Source organism: Myotis daubentonii, chromosome 11 (assembly GCF_963259705.1).
Source record: "Myotis daubentonii chromosome 11, mMyoDau2.1, whole genome shotgun sequence".
Taxonomy (NCBI): Eukaryota; Metazoa; Chordata; class Mammalia; order Chiroptera; family Vespertilionidae; genus Myotis; species Myotis daubentonii.
Window position 1 is genome coordinate 70,569,294 of NC_081850.1, and position 18,965 is coordinate 70,588,258.

The 18,965-nt window shown below is 49.7% G+C and overlaps 1 protein-coding gene across 2 annotated transcripts in view; it reads left to right on the forward strand.

Annotated features, from left to right (window-relative positions):
- The window catches only part of ASTN2 (astrotactin 2), a 742,933-nt gene that overhangs the window by 690,677 nt on the left and 33,291 nt on the right, over positions 1-18,965 (forward strand). For both annotated transcript variants that reach the window (XM_059657840.1, XM_059657842.1), the window contains exon 20: positions 2,394-2,535. In XM_059657840.1, coding sequence (XP_059513823.1) covers positions 2,394-2,535 — 142 coding nt within the window. The remainder of the gene's footprint in view (positions 1-2,393; positions 2,536-18,965) is intronic.

Genomic DNA, 18,965 nt, shown 5'->3' on the forward strand with positions numbered 1-18,965 from the left:
ATCATAAGTAAAAAGTGGAAAACAAAAAACACTGACCATCCGCTCTGTTGTCCTGGACCACAGGGAGCGATACGTTAGAGAACTGTCATTCACCCAAATCCAGGCCCATCCAGACACTTCAATCAGACAAGCGTTAACACGGTCCACTTGTGAGTGGAAAGTGGACTTCCCTTAGCAGGGCGGACAGGAAGCGATCCGCATGGGCAGCCCACCCCGTTCCCTGGGACAGATGTGCCACGTGGCTTCTCTGGGTCTCAGTAGTCCCAGACACTGTTTGGTGATGGTTCCATCAAATCAGATTGTCCTTCAGCCCAGGTAGAGAAGGTAGCGTTGAATGGACATGCTCCTCTTGTTTATTCCTGAGCATACAAGTGCGTAGAGAGTGTGGGGCCCTCTGGGTCAGGCAGGACCAGGACTCAGCAGTGTAGAGGCCTCAGACCGTTTCGTACTGTGTGGTATCAAATACCACACATGCCTGCTTTGCTCCGAAATCATCCTATTTTAGACTTGGAAGGGAACTCCGAGGCCATTTGGTCTGGCTCATTCACTTTATCTATTTTTAAGTAAATTTTATTGATTTTTTCCCCCATGTTCATTGTAGGTAATTAAAAAAACAAAACAGAGATAAGCAAAAACATGAGAGAAAAAGTACCCATTATCTCACTTTGCAGACAAAGCCACTGTTACGCATTGGCTGTATTTTTTCCCCTTCTCTTTCTAAATAGATACACATGTAAAATTTCCACCCCAAGTGAGATTATTCTGTAATAGTGTAACCTGTTTATAAACTTGATATGTCATGAATATCCTTTCATGTAATTCATGTTATTCCACAATATTACTTTTAGGGGCTATAAAATATTCCATTGCACCATTGAACTCTAATTGATATTGCTCTTTCTATGTCATGGAACATTTGGTTTCTAAACTCTTGCTCGTTTAAATAGTGCCACGATGTCTATCTATCCTCGTAACTTAATCTTTGTGCATATCTACATTTTTATTTTATTTTTCAAAAATCCTGATAGTGATTCTAGCACCTCCACTTACAGAGGAGAAAATCACAGCTCTGAGATGGGAACTGAGTTGCCCAAAGCTATACAGCAAATTCTTCACAGAGCTAAGATGAAATCTCACGATTCCAAATGTGCATTCTTTCCAGTCTTGACCAAATCTTCTGCATCACTCCTATTTCTAGTAAACATCAGCTACTTTCTAACATAGGATGGCTGGCCCTGGCCAATGTGGCTCAGTGGGTTGGGTGTCCTGTGCACTGCAAGGTGGCTGGTTAGATTCCCAGTCAGGGTACGTGCCTGGGTTGTGGGCTCGATCCCCAGTAAGGGGCATGCAGGAGGCAGCTGATTGATGTCTCATTCTCAAGTTGATGTTTCCCCTCTCTCTCCCTCTCCCTTCCTCTCTGTCTAAAAATCAATTTAAAAACCTTAAAAACCTATAATAATAAAAGCATAATATGCAAATTAGAATTGACATCCTTCCGAACGACCTTCCAGACGAAGCTGGGGCTGCGAGAGAAGCCCAGGTCCCGGGTGCCTGAGGGAAGCCGTGCCGTCAGCCAGGGGAAGGAAGGCCTACTCTTGCATGAATTTCATGCATTGGGCCTCTAGTAAATAAATAAAACCTGATGGCTAGATGACTAGAAATCACAGCATCCAGCTCTTATTCTTCCACCATCCCTTTCTTTTTTTAAAAAAATATATTTTTATTGATTTTAGAGAGGAAGGGAGAGGGAGCGAGATAGAAACATCAATGATGAGAGAGAATCATTGATTGGCTGTCTCCTGCATGCCCCCCACTGGGGATCAAGCCCGCAACTCAGGCATGTGCTCTTGACTGGAATTGAACCCAGAACCCTTCAGTCCACAGGCCGATGCTCTATCCACTGAGACAAACCAGCCAGGGCTCACCGTCCCTTTCTATCCCATGCCCCTCATCACTGATCAGTCTTGAAATTCCTACCTCCTTAGCTAAACCAAGTGTCTGTCCATCACAACACTCCATGAATCTAGTGCCAGGTGACACAAAACCTATTTTCTATTCTTAGTTCAACTCCTTTGTTATACAGGAAGGGAAGTGCAATTCTCTAGGCTTTTCATGCATTTTTATTACACAATAATTTACATCAATCAAACCTTGGTACAATATTATGAAGGTAGGTACTAGTATCCCCACTTACAGTTGAGAAAGTTCGCGGGTGAATTTAAAGGAATTCAGGGCTATGTACTGAGCGGTGTCATCTTCATATCTTGTGCTTATTCTCTCCACTAACGCACTCAGCAGTGGTATGCAGACAGTTGATGGGATTGGACAGCAGCAAGAATGTCTGCTCACCAAGGCCTGAGCCGGGGAGCTTATCTTTCTCTGTCTCCCTCCAGGAGAATTCCTGAGTTTTGCCGATGACTTACTCTCTGGCCTGGGCACATCTTGTGTAGCAGCTGGTCGAAGCCACGGAGAGGTCCCCGAAGTCAGTATCTACTCCGTCATCTTCAAGTGTCTGGAGCCCGACGGCCTCTACAAGTAAGACCTGCTGGGTGCGTGGGGAGTGTGAAGCAGACAGGGCTGGTTTCAGTCTGGGAGGCAAGGCATGCATAGTCTGGCCAGGCTAACCCAGTGTTTTATAGGCCAGCCTGTGTGTGCACCTTGAGATGCTAAGGTTTCCAAGTATCCACTGGAGAAGCGTGGCCACAGTAAGTCACAGAATCTTACATGGTTAGTGCTGTAGGGCCCAGGGAGGCCAGAAACCCAAAAGCATACCTCCAGCTGACACAGAATCTGTAGGCCGAGAGGGAAAGTGGCAAGTTAGCACGGAGGGCTGGCGCAGGGGCCCTTGCCTTGTGTTCTTTTCTCAGTTCTGTGACAGCTCCTCTGAAAAATATTATGTTAGCACATCTGAAGTATATATACATACTATGTATATATAAACATGCTATCCATATACGCATATACATGTGCATAAGTATATATGCATATACATGTATGTACATATAAATTTTTAGTGATAGATCCAGCCAGTCCCTTAGAAATAGCAGCATTATCACTCCTTCATAGAGTACATTAGAGTCATTGCATCCAAACTTCTGGAGATGAAAAAGGAGGTCATTCTGAGCCCCCTCTGTAATCTCAGAGGGAAAGGGGGCTTATTTTCCTTTTGTTTCCTGTCTCAGTGAGTGTTGCCACATCTGGAAGCAGCCATCATAAGCTATAACATAGAGTTCTAGGGACCAGTTTTCTTCCTGTACCCTAATCATGAAGTGGTAGACCAGCTCTCTTACCAAGCTAGAAAGCTGTAGTTGTTAACAAGGTGAGCAGTATTATCACAATTACTGCAGTTATTCAACTCATTCATTTGTTTCTTTTATTCGCTCGCTCAGTGATTCATTCATGTATTCATCAACCAACCAATCATTCTTCCCTCCATTCATCTCTCTCTTGCTTCTTCCATCCATTCATCCATCCATCCATCCCTTCCATTCATCCATTTATTCATCCATTTATATTCCATCATTCACTTATTTCTTCATCAGTTCTTTTATTCATTTGCATTTTTATTGACTCATCCAGCACTCATTTACGTATTCAGCAGCTATATTTTGAGGGTTTCCAATGTCTTGGCACTGGGCTAGGAAATGCAGGTGCGAATGTGATTACGACAAAGGTTCTAGCATCAGATAACTTAAAATCTAATTGTAATATGAAATGCCACAGACTGTGTATTCCAATCTTGATTTGACATTTTTAGATAAATAACCATTAGATAAGTCGCTGTACCTCTAGGAACCCCAGTAAAACAGAAATAATAAAACTTAGGATGCAGAGTACCATGAACATAAACAAGAAACCTCCTAGCAAAGTATCTAAGTATGTGCTCAATAAATAGTAGTCCCTCCACAATCTGTGAATCTCCCTTACCTCCAGAGCATTCTATTCCCACTTCCTCAGGGAGACCATGACTTTTCTAAAGACCATGGTGAACACTCGACATATTCAGGCTCATTGGCAACACCCAACATATTCATGTACCAAACTCAGGACTGTAAGCTGAACATTGGGCCTTCTGGCTCGGATTCTGCCACTGGCTGAATAAGCACCTCACATAGGTGTTGGGGCCCAAGTTTTTTTTTATGCAGAAAGGCAACCATCAGTTGGGAACAGTGAGAGCTCTAGGCACAGAATCCCCAAAGTACAGTAGGTTACCAGACCTCTTCCAATGGGACATCTTGGCAGAATTCACAGAGGAGGTGGCATTGGCTGCTGCTTCTGGAAGGAGAGGGCTGATCATCGTTCTTATCCCATAGGGTTACAGGGAAGAGCACTACATGAGAAACTCCATGCTCAGGGTTGACCAGATCTCCTGGTTTCCAGGAGGCCTGCAGCATGTTAGTCACTTTCTTCCTCTTTCTGCTTCATTCTGCTTGACTTAGTTGCAGGTTACCTTTCTTTCAAGGATAGTCCTGAAGGAATTTATATCCTGTGAGGCAGGTGGGGGTCCCACTAGCCCTGGAAAGAATGACTATCCAGGATCTTTCAGGAAGAAATAGGATAGAAAGAGAGCATGGGTTCAAGCCCCCGAGTTTTTTTAAGGACCACTGGACACCAAACCCCTCATCCATGCTGCCAGAGCATGGGATGGAAGGCTTCAGGGGGCACAGGTGTGCAGGACCAGTCTGTCAGGCAGGGAGTCTGGGTTCATATTCCACCACCACCACTTCTGCCACTGGGACCTTGAGCTAAACGTCCCTCTCCTTGTTTATCAAGTTTAGCATCTTCAAAATGAAGGTGTATGAGATCGACCCCAGCTTGAGAGTTCTGGGAATATAGCTTTGCCATGGGAGTTTTCCTCATTTGTGCCCTTTACCTCCTTCTGGGCTCTGGCCTTTCCAACTTTTCTACCTCTCTCACTTTTGTTTTGCACTACCGTGCCTTTCTGAATCTCTGTCTCTTTTTGCCTTTCATTCTCTCTGTGTGTGTTTTCTGCATAGCACCCTGACTTTGTCTGCCTGCCATTCTCTCAACTATTCACTCTTCGCCTTTCTATTGGTTATGCTCTTAATTTTTGTTACTGTGTGTTTCAGTTTCTCTGCTATTTCTTTGAGTTTTGCTATCTTGTTCTCTCTCTCTCTCTCTCTCTCTCTCTCTCTCTCTCTCTCTCTCAATCAGGCCCCCTCCATCCCCACTCCCTCTCTCCATCCCATTTAGAAAGGCACATTGCTTTTGCAGCCCGTCTGTCATGCCATTTTACATAGTGCCACGGGGTTGAGACCAACTGGAGGAGTGAAAGTCAAGGCTGGGTTTCTGTCCTAAGCTCACCCTGGTGTAACAAAACAGAAACACCAGTGCTCAGGCCCTGTTCAAATTGAATTTCCTTGTTTGTTTCATTTGTTTTGCTTTTGAATGAAAGCAAACAAAAAACAGTAGAGGGAGAGGGTCTGCAGAAGGTCTGACAGTGTGGCCAGCTCCTACACCCTTGGGTTGTTGGAGTTGGAGGGTGACCCTGAGCAGGAATCTCTACTCATGATACATGGGCTGGGCCAGGCCGGGCATCCGTGGCTCCTGCCCTTGCTTGGCCAGAGGCCTAGACACCCTCATTGTTGCCGATCCCCAGTTTCCTATTATCCAAGGTAATTAGCCTCTGTCTTGCCTTGGCTGCCCTGTCTTTCTCTAACCATGGATGACGGCCAAAGGGTCCTGAGCAAACACACAGTGGCAGCCAGGCCTGATTCCTGGGGTGGGGGGCTCATTCCCACACATTCGGAGGCTTGCCCCAGGCCCATCCTCACCTCCCTGGCCTCAGCTCTATGGAAGGAATGCCAAAGGAGCCTGGGTACTGCAACCACATGCCAACATTGAGGTCAGGAGTCAGACAGCAGTTCCCACACTTGCTACCAGTAAGAGCTGGGGCCCCTTCTCCATCCCTCCTTGGGCCTCAGTGTTCTCATCTGTGAAATGGAAAGGTTGAACTCAGTGAGCTGTAAGACTTTCACATTGAGGTGGGGATCATCACCATCTTAATCTTCATCATCACCTCTAACTTCATAGATGAGAAAACTAGGGATTAAAGGAGGAAACATTTTGCTTAAAGTCACATGACACAAAGAGATAGAGCTGAGATTCATACCCACGCTGACTCTCACACCCATCTTCCCCTTTTCTACCTCCACGCGCTGACTCTGTCCTATCCACACACCTGTGGAGTTGGCAGAAGTACCTGGTGAGGGTATGAATGAAGAGTGGAAGAGGTGCCTTCTAACTGCAAGCCATTGTGTTTGCAATAGAAAAAAACAAATCCAATACTGGGGACAGGAAGGGCCAGATCCAGCCTGCAGATCCCTGGGGAAGGTACTTCTCACCTCATCTTCCTCATCTGTGAAGTGGAGCTAATTCATCTCATCACAACATGCAGAGCATTGATTATACTTCCTCAAGTTGTTGCAAAGATGAAACCAGAGAGTTCATGAGAAAGGGCTTGGAATGTTTCACCAGGTCCTGTGCACATGAAGGGTTAGCATGATCACTGTTTGACAGAGGGAAGAGCTAGCATGATCACTGTCTGACAGAGAGAAGGGTTACTATGATCATTGTCTGTCAGAGAGAAGGGTTAGCATGATCACTGTCTGTCAGAGAGAAGGGTTACTATGATCATTGTCTGTCAGAGAGAGGGGTTAGCATGATCACTGTCTGTCAGAGAGAAGGGTTACTATGATCATTGTCTGTCAGAGAGAAGGGTTAGCATGATCACTGTTTGGCAGAGAGAAGGGTTAGTATGATCATTGTCTGTCAGAGAGAAGGGTTAGTATGATCATTGTCTGTCAGAGAGAAGGGTTAGCATGATCATTGTCTGTCAGAGAGAAGGGTTAGCATGATCACTGTCTGTCAGAGAGAAGGGTTAGTATGATCATTGTCTGTCAGAGAGAAGGGTTACTATGATCATTGTCTGTCAGAGAGAAGGGTTAGCATGATCATTGTCTGTCAGAGAGAGGGGTTAGCATGATCACTATCTGGCAGAGGGCACCAGCCTGAGCAGAAGGCAGTAGATGTTTGAAGGCACCTGCCTCTCCCCACCTCACTCACATATAGTTTAACGAGGCCTTTGAAATCAGAACCCAGCTGGGACGCCTACCCACCGTGTGGCCTCGGACTGACTTCTCAACCTCTCTGAGTGTGTTTTCCCATCCATAAAAGGAATTCAGAATTGGACCTAATTCATAAGACAGTGAGGCTTCAATGACCTGAAACATGTAGAGAGCACAAGAGTGTCAAATCACTGTCAGTGCTTCATAAACGGGGGGGAGGAGAGGCATGACCACTGCTACAGTGATCCGGGATTCCGGACTTCACCTGAGCAGCTGTGCCTGGGCCATCACTGCTGACACCCTCGTGTTCAGGGCATTCCAGCGGGATGGCAAGCTAAGCCTCCCTCCACAGCCCTGGCTGGGGCCCACAAACAGTTAAACCCTGGGAGGGCACCAGGGCCCTTCTCTGCCCAGGGATAGCCTCCCAGGGCCATTTTTGAGATGCCCAGGATGCCCAGCTCTCACTGCTGAGTCGTTTCCCAGCGCCTCCGGAACGCCATGTGTTTCTGCAAACAAGTCCGGGCTCCTGGCCCAAGGATGCTCTTCCAAAAGCCCAGGGGGCTTGGAGCCTCGGAGGGAGCATCACTGGGCTCCTCATCAGCCCAGGACACCCTTCCCCAAATATACCCTGGAAGGAGCAGCCAGGGCCACCACCAGGGATACTATAATTACATAGTAGATGAAATCCCAGAGTGTCCCGTTATTTACATTCCTACCTTACCCTCTTCATTTCCTCGCTTCGTGCCAAGAATCGGCACAGAGTTTACTGGAAATGGCATGAAAGTTGTCAGGAGCCCTCCAGGACTGGGCTTAAAAGTGCCTGCCCAGATGACGGGAGGCAGAGACAGGGGTCCCACTGCTGTGTGGCCGTGGGCAAGGAGTTGCCACTTTGGAGGCCTCCAGGTCTTCATCCGGAGAGGAGGGATTGAATGGGACCCTCCCAGAGGGCCGCTTCATGATGTCAGAGTCTGTGCATCTGGAGAGACAACGGAAGTGAGAAGATGGGCTCAGGCCCCCGGCCATTAAGAAGAGAAGGCTTTGTTGCAGGTCCAGGAGCTTCGTCAGCCCTAAGGCTCCGCGCTTCTCCCTTCCTGCATTTCCCTGACCTAGTCTGTTTAGTGGCCTCCTGAGTCATGTCCCTGATGCAACTGGACCCGCATCTGAGGAGACCTTCAGCTCCCAGGAGAAAGGAGATGGGGACAGAGGAAGCCTCCCGTGTGGACCTGGGATCCTGGGCCGCAGCCTCTGGGCCAGTGTGAGTGTGACCCAAGGTTGATCCAGGACACACCAGGGAAGGGAGCCAGGCCGCCCAGCATCCCTGCCCTGCTCTCTACTGGTTTCTCTTCTCCCTGGGAAACTCTGCCTTTCTTCTGCCCAATTCTCCCTCCCTGTCTTCCCTGTGCTTGCCTTCCTTCCCTCCCTCCCTCCCTCCCTCCCTTCTTTCCTTCCTTCCTTCCTTTCTTCCTTCCTTCCTTCCTTCCTTCCTTCCTTCCTTCCTCCCTCCCTCCCTCCCTCCCTCCCTCCCTCCCTTCCCTCCTCCCTCCCTCCCTCCCTCCCTCCCTCCCTCCCTCCCCTCCCCTCCCCTCCCCTCCCATTTTCCCAACATCTCTCCTTTTCTTTCCCCCTTTGTTCATTTTTGTTATTGCTTCTGTCTGACTCTTTTCTCTTCTTCCCTGTCTTTCTCTCTCATCCTCTCCCTGACTTGGTCCTTGGTCCTGGTCCTCTCTCTGTCACTGGGAATTCCATCCTCCTGTGGCTACTTGCTCTCTTTTCATCGGCCTCTCTCCTCTTCCTATCACCTCTCAGTCTCCATCTTGCTGGGTCCCTGGACCTCGCCTCTTCTACCCTCCTGAGCATTTTCCCTCCCACCCCCTCCACCCCTCAGTACAGAGGTCCGGGCCTGTTATCTGACTCTGGGGTGAACAGTCAGAGCTCCGCAGGGGCCAGGATCTCCAGTGTCCCCAAACCCTGGTGGAATGGGAATGTGCCTTGTCCTGTTGGTCAGGGGCTGGGGTCAGGGGGCAGCCTAGCCACTGAAGACTCAGTTCCATCTAGCACCAGGTCATGCTGACCTTCCGAAGTGCATAGCCGGGGCCCTTGCGAGGGGAAGAGCTGTCCTCAGGCCAGAAGCAAACACAGCTGCGTGTCCCAAGCCAAGACAGGCTCATAGAGGAAAAATAACCCTGTTTTTCAGCCGACAGACAGTGAGGCTCCTAGAACCTGCTGGGGACTCTCAAGCCGGCTGTTTCTTTCCCCAAACTGCGTCAGGATTTCATCCAGGAATGGGACGCCAGCCAGGGCTCCCGAGGGACGGGGCACGGATGTGTGTGTGAGTGCGTGGAGGCTAGAGGGACGGGAGCCCAGGCCGTGCCGGGCAGCTGGGCCCTGAATGCCGGGCCAAGGAGCTGGACTCTCTCCTGCAGGCACTGGGGTGCCTGGGACGGCCTTTGAGAGGGGCAGTCTGTATGTAAGCCTGTGTTTTGTGGTGATGACGGTAACCTTGGTGTGGAGAACAGGCTGCATTGAGCTGAGAGTCAGGGAGGAACTGGTGCAGGTAAAGGGGAAGGGCGGGCCCTCACACATTTGGGGATCGGACGAATGGTGCCCTTCCCTGGGGAGTCGGGCATACGCTGGGCCAAAGCATTGCAGCGTGGGCTCAGCACAGCTCTGGAAACAGCTTTTCTGTTCCCAATAACTGACTGCACGCGGAGCCAGGTACTTGGGATTTGGAACTAAGAAGCCAAACCAGGTCTCTGCTCCTGTGTTGCTCACAGTCCTGGCAGGGAGGCCAAAGAGAAGGCAGTTATACATGCTTCATGTCACGCTCTGCTGGGAAAGCCAGGGGCTGGGGACGCCACGGAAGGGCTGTTGCCCAGCCAGGGCCACTGCGCAGTCTTCCTGAGGAAATGGGAGGAGGAGGGGGCATTAGGTTTCATAGTGCCGCCCCCTTCCCCAAATTGATGTCAGCCTGACACCTCAAGGTGACCTTATTTGGTACTAGAGTCTTTGCAAATGTAATGAGTTAGGAAGCGAGATGAGATCATACCACATTAAGTGGATCCCTAAATCTGAGATGGCAACCGGAGTCACTATGTGAAGAGAAGAGGACACAGAAAGACACCAGAGAAAAGGCCAGGTGGAGGCAGATGGAGATCGGAGTGATGCTCCCACAAGCCAAGGAGTGCTGATGCCATCGGCAGCCTGGAGAGGCAGGGAAGGAATCTCTCCAGGAGCCTGTAGGGGGAGCGTGGCCCTGCACACACCTTGATTTCAGACCTCTGGCTTCCGGACCACCGGTCACCAACTGGTGGACTGTGGACCACTGGTGGTCCGTGAGGTCCGAAAGGTTGGCGACTGCTGCTCCAGACTGTGAGGAGCTGCGTTTCTATGGTTCTAAGCCACCACACCCATGGCCATCTGTTGGCAGCCCCAGAAAACCCATGCAGGGGAGCAGAGGGCTTCGAGCAGGACAGACTATGAGGAGTGTGGGAGCCGAGAGGCGTGGCTATTGTGGCAGAGAGTGTGCTGGGGGGCGAGGGCAGGGGGAGTGCAGCACTGGGGCTGTGGATGCTGGCGAACGCCTCATCAGCCACCCTGGGGCCCAGGCAGCATGGCGAGGGTTCAAGGGGAAAGGGAGGTGTGAACAAGCTGCATGTCTGCAGGGAAGAGCTGGCTTTCGGGGGAAGGCCGAGTGTCAGGAAGAGTCCAGAGGAGAGGAAGCAGGCCACCGCAGGCCCTAGAAATGATGTCCCTGAGGAACATTTGAGGGAGCTGGACTGTTTGTTAAAGGAAAACACAGAGGAGGGTGGCCCCCTCTTCAGCTCTCAGCAGAGCTATGCAGGAGTCAGAGGCCACAAGTGTGGGCACTCGGACCTGAGGGCGTAGGACCAGCTGAAAAGCTGTGAGGGGGACAGGTTTCAGGTCTCTGTCAGGAAGCTCTCCGATGCAGACCCTGGTGGGGTGGCCGTCCCAAGGGGCAGTGAGAGCCCCATGCTTGGGGCAGCAGGATGCTGGGGGAAGTGAGGCGAGCTCTCAGCTGGGCTCTGTAAAGAGGACATTGGAAGTGATGGCGACGGACAGTGTGCCAGGTGCTCTACAATAGGGAGCAGAGGGGGCTGTGGTAAACTGGAGAGGCAGCAGAGGATACTTAGCCACAGCTAGTCATTCCTATGGGAGCACACAGACCTAGTGTTGAAAATGTTTACGAGCCATAAGTTTAGGTGTTTAAGTGGAACCTCTTAATTAGTACTGGCCAGACACCAATTGAAAGTTGGTCATTTTGTAGTTCACAAGTAGCCTGCAGGTGACTAATTTGGAACCTCTCATGTAGATCAACACGGTCAGGGTATGGATGGGGAAGCTGAGGCCCTGGGGGACCCTGGGGCTTCACAGTGAAGGCAGAGCTAGGAGTAACACAGGGGGCCTGACACCCAATCCAGGGCTCTTAACCTGCACCTTGGGGTCACCTTGTTAAGAGGAAAGAGCAGAGACAGCTCAGCCTGAGGAGGGCTCCTGGGGTGGGGTCACAAGCCACACTACACCTGACCCCAGCTTTGCTGCCCATCCACCAGGGGCCTTGGACAAAGACCTGCCTCTTTCTGAGGCTCCGTGTCTTCCCTGTTACAGTGGGAGGATTGGATGGAGAGTTCCTTCCTTCCTTGCTGACCCTCCAGGACTCGAGGAACTCCTGGGGATAGGAATGACCCCAGGCTAGCAGCCAGGTCTCCCAGTTTTCCCCTGCAGCCAGTGTCCTAGCCGTGGGTCCATCCCTGCCTGCCGAGAGCCTGCCGCCCACCCACCCCTGGCTCCCACCTCCATCCTTGGAGAGACTGTTGCTGTTAATAGTCTTGACGTCATCACTGGGAAGGTGTTAGCAGACTGCAGGGAATCGCCATCAATGATGTGTAGAAACTCAGAGGCAAGACAGAATCCAGATTTCTGGCTTTTTTTTTTTTTCCCTGCTCTGTTCTCCTTTCTCCTAAGGACAGACTCCTCCATGTGCCAACAACCCTCTTCTGCTTTCACATTTGAATCAATGCATAATAGATCTCGAGGCATCAGACATTGACTGAACTGTCTCTCTTTCCAGGAGAAACTGAAGCTCAGAGAGGGCATGAGGCCTGCCTGAGGTCACCCAGAGAACCAGGGTCAGAGCTGCACCAGGGTCAGAGCTGCACCAGGGCTCTTGGCTCTCATGCTATCCCCCTGCTGCTCTCCTGTCCCAGATCGAATCATAAGGTGCCCTGATCCTGGGGGTCTGGGAGCCTAAGGATCTGGGCTTTTTACTCAGACTGTCCCAGGGTCAATTCAAACTTCAGACACTGTCTGGCTGTGCAAGATACTGATTTTCCTCGAGTCTCTGTTTTCATATGCGTAAGGTCCAGGTATTGCTAATTCCTATATTAGAATTGTCATTTCGACACAAATAGAGAGTAGTTAACACATGCAGAGCTCCCAGGCATCACATGTCCAGCACACAGGCGGTACTCAATATCAGGAACACACTGAGTACATATGTGTCTTTGGTAGGTCTTCATCGGGGATGACCATGGAGGAGACGCATGGTCAGCTCATTGTCCTGCCCACTCTAAGCTGCTCGCATTTCTCTGTTCTCTCTCAGCATCTCTGAGGAACCCTTGGGACACAAGATGTAGCAAATTTGGGATTGTTTCCCCCTAATGTCTAACATAACAAGAGGTGCCTTCCCCCATTCCTTTTTATCTTTTACGTTTTTGAACCTATCTCTAATCTAGTTCTCAGGATCATAGGAAAACTAAGATAGTCAGTGACCTGCATGGAACAGGTTTCAGAAATCACGTTTTAGGGATCTGTGAATCCCTGGCATGTGGCCTGGCATTCATAGGTGCCCAATTCAGCAAACAACAAGGGTTAATAGGAATCGCAGGTTGAACAGATGGTCAGTCCTACCTGTAAATGTCTGGAGCTATGAACTGAGGATATAATGCTGACAATGCCCCTGCCTGCCTCTCACAATTGTAACCCATTCACCCATCCAGCTGCACTGCCTGCCACGATAATGTATTAAGATTTCTATATCCACTAACTCTCTGAAACTTCACAGTATGGTACCCTCTAGCAGCGGTTCTCAACCTGTGGGTCTCGAACAATGAAAATACATCCTGCATATCAGTTATTTACATTACAATTCATAACAGTAGCAAAATTACAGTTATGAAGTAGCAACGAAAATAATTTAATGGTTGGGGGTCACCACAACATGAGGAACTGTATTAAAGGGACGCGGCATTAGGAAGGTTGAGAACCACTGCTGGGCAAGCATGTCAAACTCATGGCCGGCGGGCCACATGTGCCGGCCATGAGTTTGACATGCTTGCTCTAAGGTAGTAGAAACTACCATAACTCCATTTTATACATAAGGAAACAAAGACAGAAGAGCTAACCAACTTACCCACTGTCACTTAATCAGTAAATGGCAGAACCATGGGTCTAACCCAAGATAACTGGCTCCAGAGTCCACACTTGTATGTCACGCATTCCTCGTATAGGCAGTGGTGTGGCCAAAATTTGAAATCGTATGGCTCAGGTGGAAAGAGCTGTGCCCAGTGTTGGGGATAAACTTGGAAGCTGCTAATTATCCTGGAGTAGAAGGTGACTTTCCCCATAATGAAGGCAAGGGAGTTCTGAGGGGCTGTGATCTCTAACAGCCAGCGGGCCTTGGGGGAGGTGCAAATGCTGGGGTGTGGAAGAACAGATGACATTGACCTTTTAGAACCAGGGAGGTGATTGCAGCACAGGCAGAGGACACAGCTGAAATAAAGACCAGGAGATGGGAGTTGAAGGGACACAGGAGGAAACAGCAGAAGTGCAGGGTAGTTGAGATATAGAGCATACGAGGTTGGAGGAGCAGGACTTGCGAGGCCAGTAATGCAGACTAAGGAGCCATTCACCCAACCTAAGCAGCAGTGAGAAGGCCAGAGTTTGCGTTTTTGAATGATCTCTGTGGAGTATGGGTTGGAGTAGGGAGACATAGGGCGCTGTTACTATAGTCCTGGTGAGAAAGAATGAGAGAATGAGTGTGCAGTTAGAACAATGGCAGCAGGGGACGTAGAGAGGAAGTGGATGAAGAGACTCATAGAATGTGGGGTTGTTGTGCTCACCGTTTTCTTTGGGAACCTATCAAAGGACCACTAATAAGCCAGCCTCCATACAAACATATCATGGAATCTGAAATGTTAAAGTCTGGGTTCAAATGCTGACTCTACCCTTGGGGAAAAAAAAAACAACACCTAACATTTGAGACCAAGCCTTTCCTGCATCCAAAAAGAGTGGGCGTAATAAATTCTACTCTAGTACATGTGAAATTTTTAAAAAAGCCTCCTATATGTTAATTTCTGGCACCCAGTAGGCCCTTTATGCATATCGGTCTCCTCCAATTTGCTCCAGTCTTATGGCAGTAAGCGTTCCTATTCATTCTCTCTCTCCCTCCACCCCTCACTGCCCAGCTTCCCTCTCTCTGTCCCTCTTTCCCCAGGATGCCAGAAATAAAATAACATTCTTTGCGTGTTTGTTCTAAAGCTCCTGGCAGCCTTCCCACAGACCCCTGGCTGGGTCAGGACTCATTTGCATTAGCATGTGTGAGGCCAGCGTGAAGGGGAGGAGAGGCCCTGTTTGCAGGGAGTTTCATCAGGCGTCCCTGCCAGAAAAAGGAGAAGTTACTGTTTCTTTCTGGGAAACATTCACAGATTCATACAAGCAAGGGAGAGCAGGGGGAGCTGCCTCAGTTGTGGAGAGGTCAGTGGGTTGGGGAGCAGCCTGCCTGACTCCCAAGGCCTGACCCATCTCCTCTCGTCCTTATCAGGGGCCTGCCCCCAGAACTCTCTCCTTCGGGGTGTGCAGTCATTTAAGAGCATGACGAGAGCTTTCTTAATCACATCTATGGCCTGCAACAGGGAGAGGGAAGACACTCAGAAGCTCCAGGATAAATAAACAGCAATTTTCCTGGCTTCTAGGTGGATATTAAATCCACAAAAGCATCTTAAAAAAGGAGAAGGAGGAGAAGGAGAAGGAGGAGAAGAAGAAGAAATCCCTAGAGTTTTTTATTTGTTTGCTTTTATCCTGTGAGTTTTTAAATAACATGTCTTGGATTTAAACTTGCTTCCAGGAATCTCCGTAGCCTTGCTCAAATCCAGAGAACCAAGGGCAGGCCCCAGGGAGTCCCCCGGGAGGCACCTCAGGAGTGCCAGTGGCGCTATGCAAGGTGACACAAGGATTGTACCATTTGCGGAGAGGCAGGCGGAGTACCTGGTATTTTATTAGGCAGGAACTCCCATAACTTTCCGTTGTTCTCTTTTAGTTCCTAGCCCAGCTATGTCTCCTTCCAGAAAGACTTTGGCCTTCTCTTTCCTAATAGCATTCATGTAAAGGCTTCAGAGGAAAAGCGGAAGAATCGTGATAGGAATGGCTATTATGTAAAGAGTGGTTTTGATATGCTAGGCACTGTTCTAAATGCTTTATATAAGCTAATTCATCCTTCCCCTCAGTAACCCCAGGAGGGCAGTATTTTATTGTCCCCATTTTACAGATGAGAACGCCACAGCCCAGAGGAGTTGAGACGTTTGCCTGATGTCATGCACCAGTCAGGAGCAGAGCCAGGATTTGCATTCAGACAGGCTGGCTCCAGAGCCCACGGTCCCTAATCATTAACTAGCCCAGCCTCCGGGGAAGTCACAGCAGCATGTAATGAGCCTCCCGCACACCGGGTCTTGTGCTCTCACCCATCACAGGGCCTTGGCACATGCTGCATCTCCCCTCCACCCTTCAGTTCTCAGCCTGAATGGTGCTTCTTCAGAATAGCATCCCTAGAACCCAGCATCTCAATTATGTTCCCCATCCCTTTCCATGATTGCAAGGATTAAGCTTGGCAATGGCCTATTTAGTCTGTCCTCATAGACTTGGTAGTCTATGAGGATGAAGAGGGTGGATGTTTTATTTATCTCTGTAGACTCAGCTTCAGACATGCAGAAAGCACTCAATAAACACATATTGGCTAAATAAATTGATACATGTGATATTACATTTAATCATAGCTCTCATCCAATGAGACAGGCACAGTTTCCCCCCTCGCTTTAGGGAAAAATAAATGAAGGCCCACAGAGGTTTCATGAGTTGGGCAGAGTCACAGAGGGTGTCAATGGCAGAACTGGGATTAGAAAGGTCTTTTCTGTCCTCAGAGCTCAAGCTCTGAACCTCTGCACTACGTTCCCTCCTGCGGGGCCTATTATAAGGGACCAATAGAAGGAATAGACACGGTGCCGGCCCTATAGAGCTTCCTGTTCTACTGGAGGGGACAGATGTGTACACAACTACCATGCCACAAGCCAAGAATAATTGGTGAACTGATGGTACAGCATCGAGCAGATCAGCTATGGGGAAAAGGCGGGAAACAGGAAGTGTTTGCCGGCCAGGAAAGACCTCCTCTAGCCTCTCTCTACTTGCCCAGGGCACACTTATTCCCTAAGGGTGTGCTCAAGTGTAGCCCCTCACCATAAGCATTGCTATTTATTCGTTCCTCTTGCTTTAGAGTGTGGGCTTCTTTCTCAGTATGGCCTTGCACTGCCTTCTAGGCAGCCGGAGGTGAGCAGCCCATCGTCCCTGCCACCATGGAGCTCATGATAAAATGTGTCCCTTGACGTGAGAGCTCAGAGGGAAGAATTCCTCTCAGCTGGTGAAAGCTGTCTGGAAAGGGTGACATTCTAGCTGAGTTTTAAAGGATGAACAGGGTCATTTAGATGAAGGTATGGAGAGAAGGGAAGGTGGTTTTCCAGGAAGAGGGAGCTTTATGGGTAAAGTTATTGAAGATCAAGGCAACGTAGCAATTTGCAATCCCTACTGAAGCCATCATGGGGCAGTAGGGCAAATGTGGGTGATGAGGCTGAAGAGGCTGGTGGAGCTCAGATCATCAAGGGGCTTTGTTGCCAGGCTGAGGAGTGGACTTGATCTTGAGGGAAGGGAGCCGTTAAGGGTTGGAGCCAGCTGCTCAGCAGGCGTTGTCAGATTGCGCGTTAGGAAGATCTCTGGCTAATAGACTGTAGTAGGTTGGAGGTGGAAGAGAACTGTAGGAAGCAGAGAAGGAAGCTCTTCCCAAGGCCTGGGGGAGAGGAGAGAGGTCTAGTGTGGGCCAGACCTGAAGGAGGGTGCTTGCAATCTGCAGTATCAGATGAACAGGATGAGAGAGGGCAAGGGGTGAGCCAGAGGCAGCTCATCAGCAAATATCCTGCCTGATGCTTGTTGGTAAGAATTCTGCTTCCATCTCTGGCCTGTTTGGCTGGCTCAAGGCAGGGCAGGGCCAGTAGCAACCAGGAAGCATTTTCTAAGCACCTGCGATGGACCATAGCTCTCCTCCAGGAGTTATGAAATAAGTAAGCCTATGTAAATTGGCAAAAGCCCCATTATTCCCTTTCTAATTTCTGAGAGTATTTGGCCTCATCTGTTGCTAAAACAGCAAGAACTTCTTCCGGGGTGACACTACCATGCGAGGGTCTGACAGGGTTGAAAGGGGCATGAGATGTGGTTTCTTTCTCCCAGGAAGCTCACACGCGAGTGGGGATGACAACTAAGGAGAGATGAAGACAGGGTCACTCACGGCTTTGGGCCTTAGATATGAAGACACGCAAGGGAAGGAGCAATTAGCCCCGAATGAACAGGTGTCGGCCTTCCCCACAGCCTGGACATTTGGTCTGGGCCAGGCGAGGGGGACCTGACCAAGGTGGCATAGCCAGGCAGTGGCAGAAGTTGTGTTTGCTGGTCACTAGGTTGAGCTGCTGAGCTGAGCAACGGGCAGTCCTCCTTCCGGGACGAGTCCGCTAGAGTCCAGTTAACGATAACAATGACCTTCCCCCACCACTTCTTAAGCACTTAGAAATGTGCCAGATACTACGTTAAAGTGTGTGATTAAACAGCATTATCTTGTTCAATCTTCACGACAAGCTTCTGAAGGATTTCCTGAAGGACATATGGGTCTGCACTCTTGGATGTGAGTGACAGAAACTCCCAGTTGCTTCTCAGAAAAAAGTGGAATATATCCACTTAGGGAAAGTTCAACAGGGGGGCTGATGGCAGCCCCGGAGGGGTCCAGGAGTCCAGATGACAGATAGCGAAGGACTCTGTCTCTTTCTTTACTCCACTTCCCTGTGCATTGGCTGCATTCTGGGGCAGGTGTTTCTTAGAGGGGGAAGTGGATATGGACCTCGGCAGCCATGGGCTTTGCTGATCCTTTATGCCTGTGATCTCAGAGAGAGAGAAAGAGAGAGACACACACACATACCCTTTCCCTAACATCCCTATCAACCCCCAGGAAAGGATTCTGGTCGCCTTGCTTGGTTGGTGTCACCACTTATATAGTGGGAGGCGGGGACATCAGACAGACTGTCCTACCCAAATCACAAGTGGAGAAATGGTTGTCAAGTGGATGCAGGTACCCTGCTCCCAGGCAAAGCAGGAGGACAGGCTCGGTAAGGGAAGCAAACTCAACCAAAGGAAACGTTGTCCTCAGCGCATCATCTTCATTCCATAGATGAGGAAATAGGGGCTCACAGGGATGGAGCCCGGAGCAGGGTCCATGTCAGGGTCTTTCTGATGCCATCAGCCTGGATCCCTAACTCCTGTGCTGTCTTGCCTCACCGAGGAAGGTGAGGAGGTGGGAAACCCCACTCAGGCCCGGCAATCAACCCCCGAACAAGGGACTAGGCAGGGAGAGTCATGAGAGAACAGACTTGTGTAAACAAGAAGCAGGGCTGGAAGGAACTGCCCAGAAGTCCCAGCCTCATGCTTGGGCTTCAGGAAGCTTTCACGGAACCATGATGCCCAGGCTCGTTGACGGACAGCAGAGAGATGGAA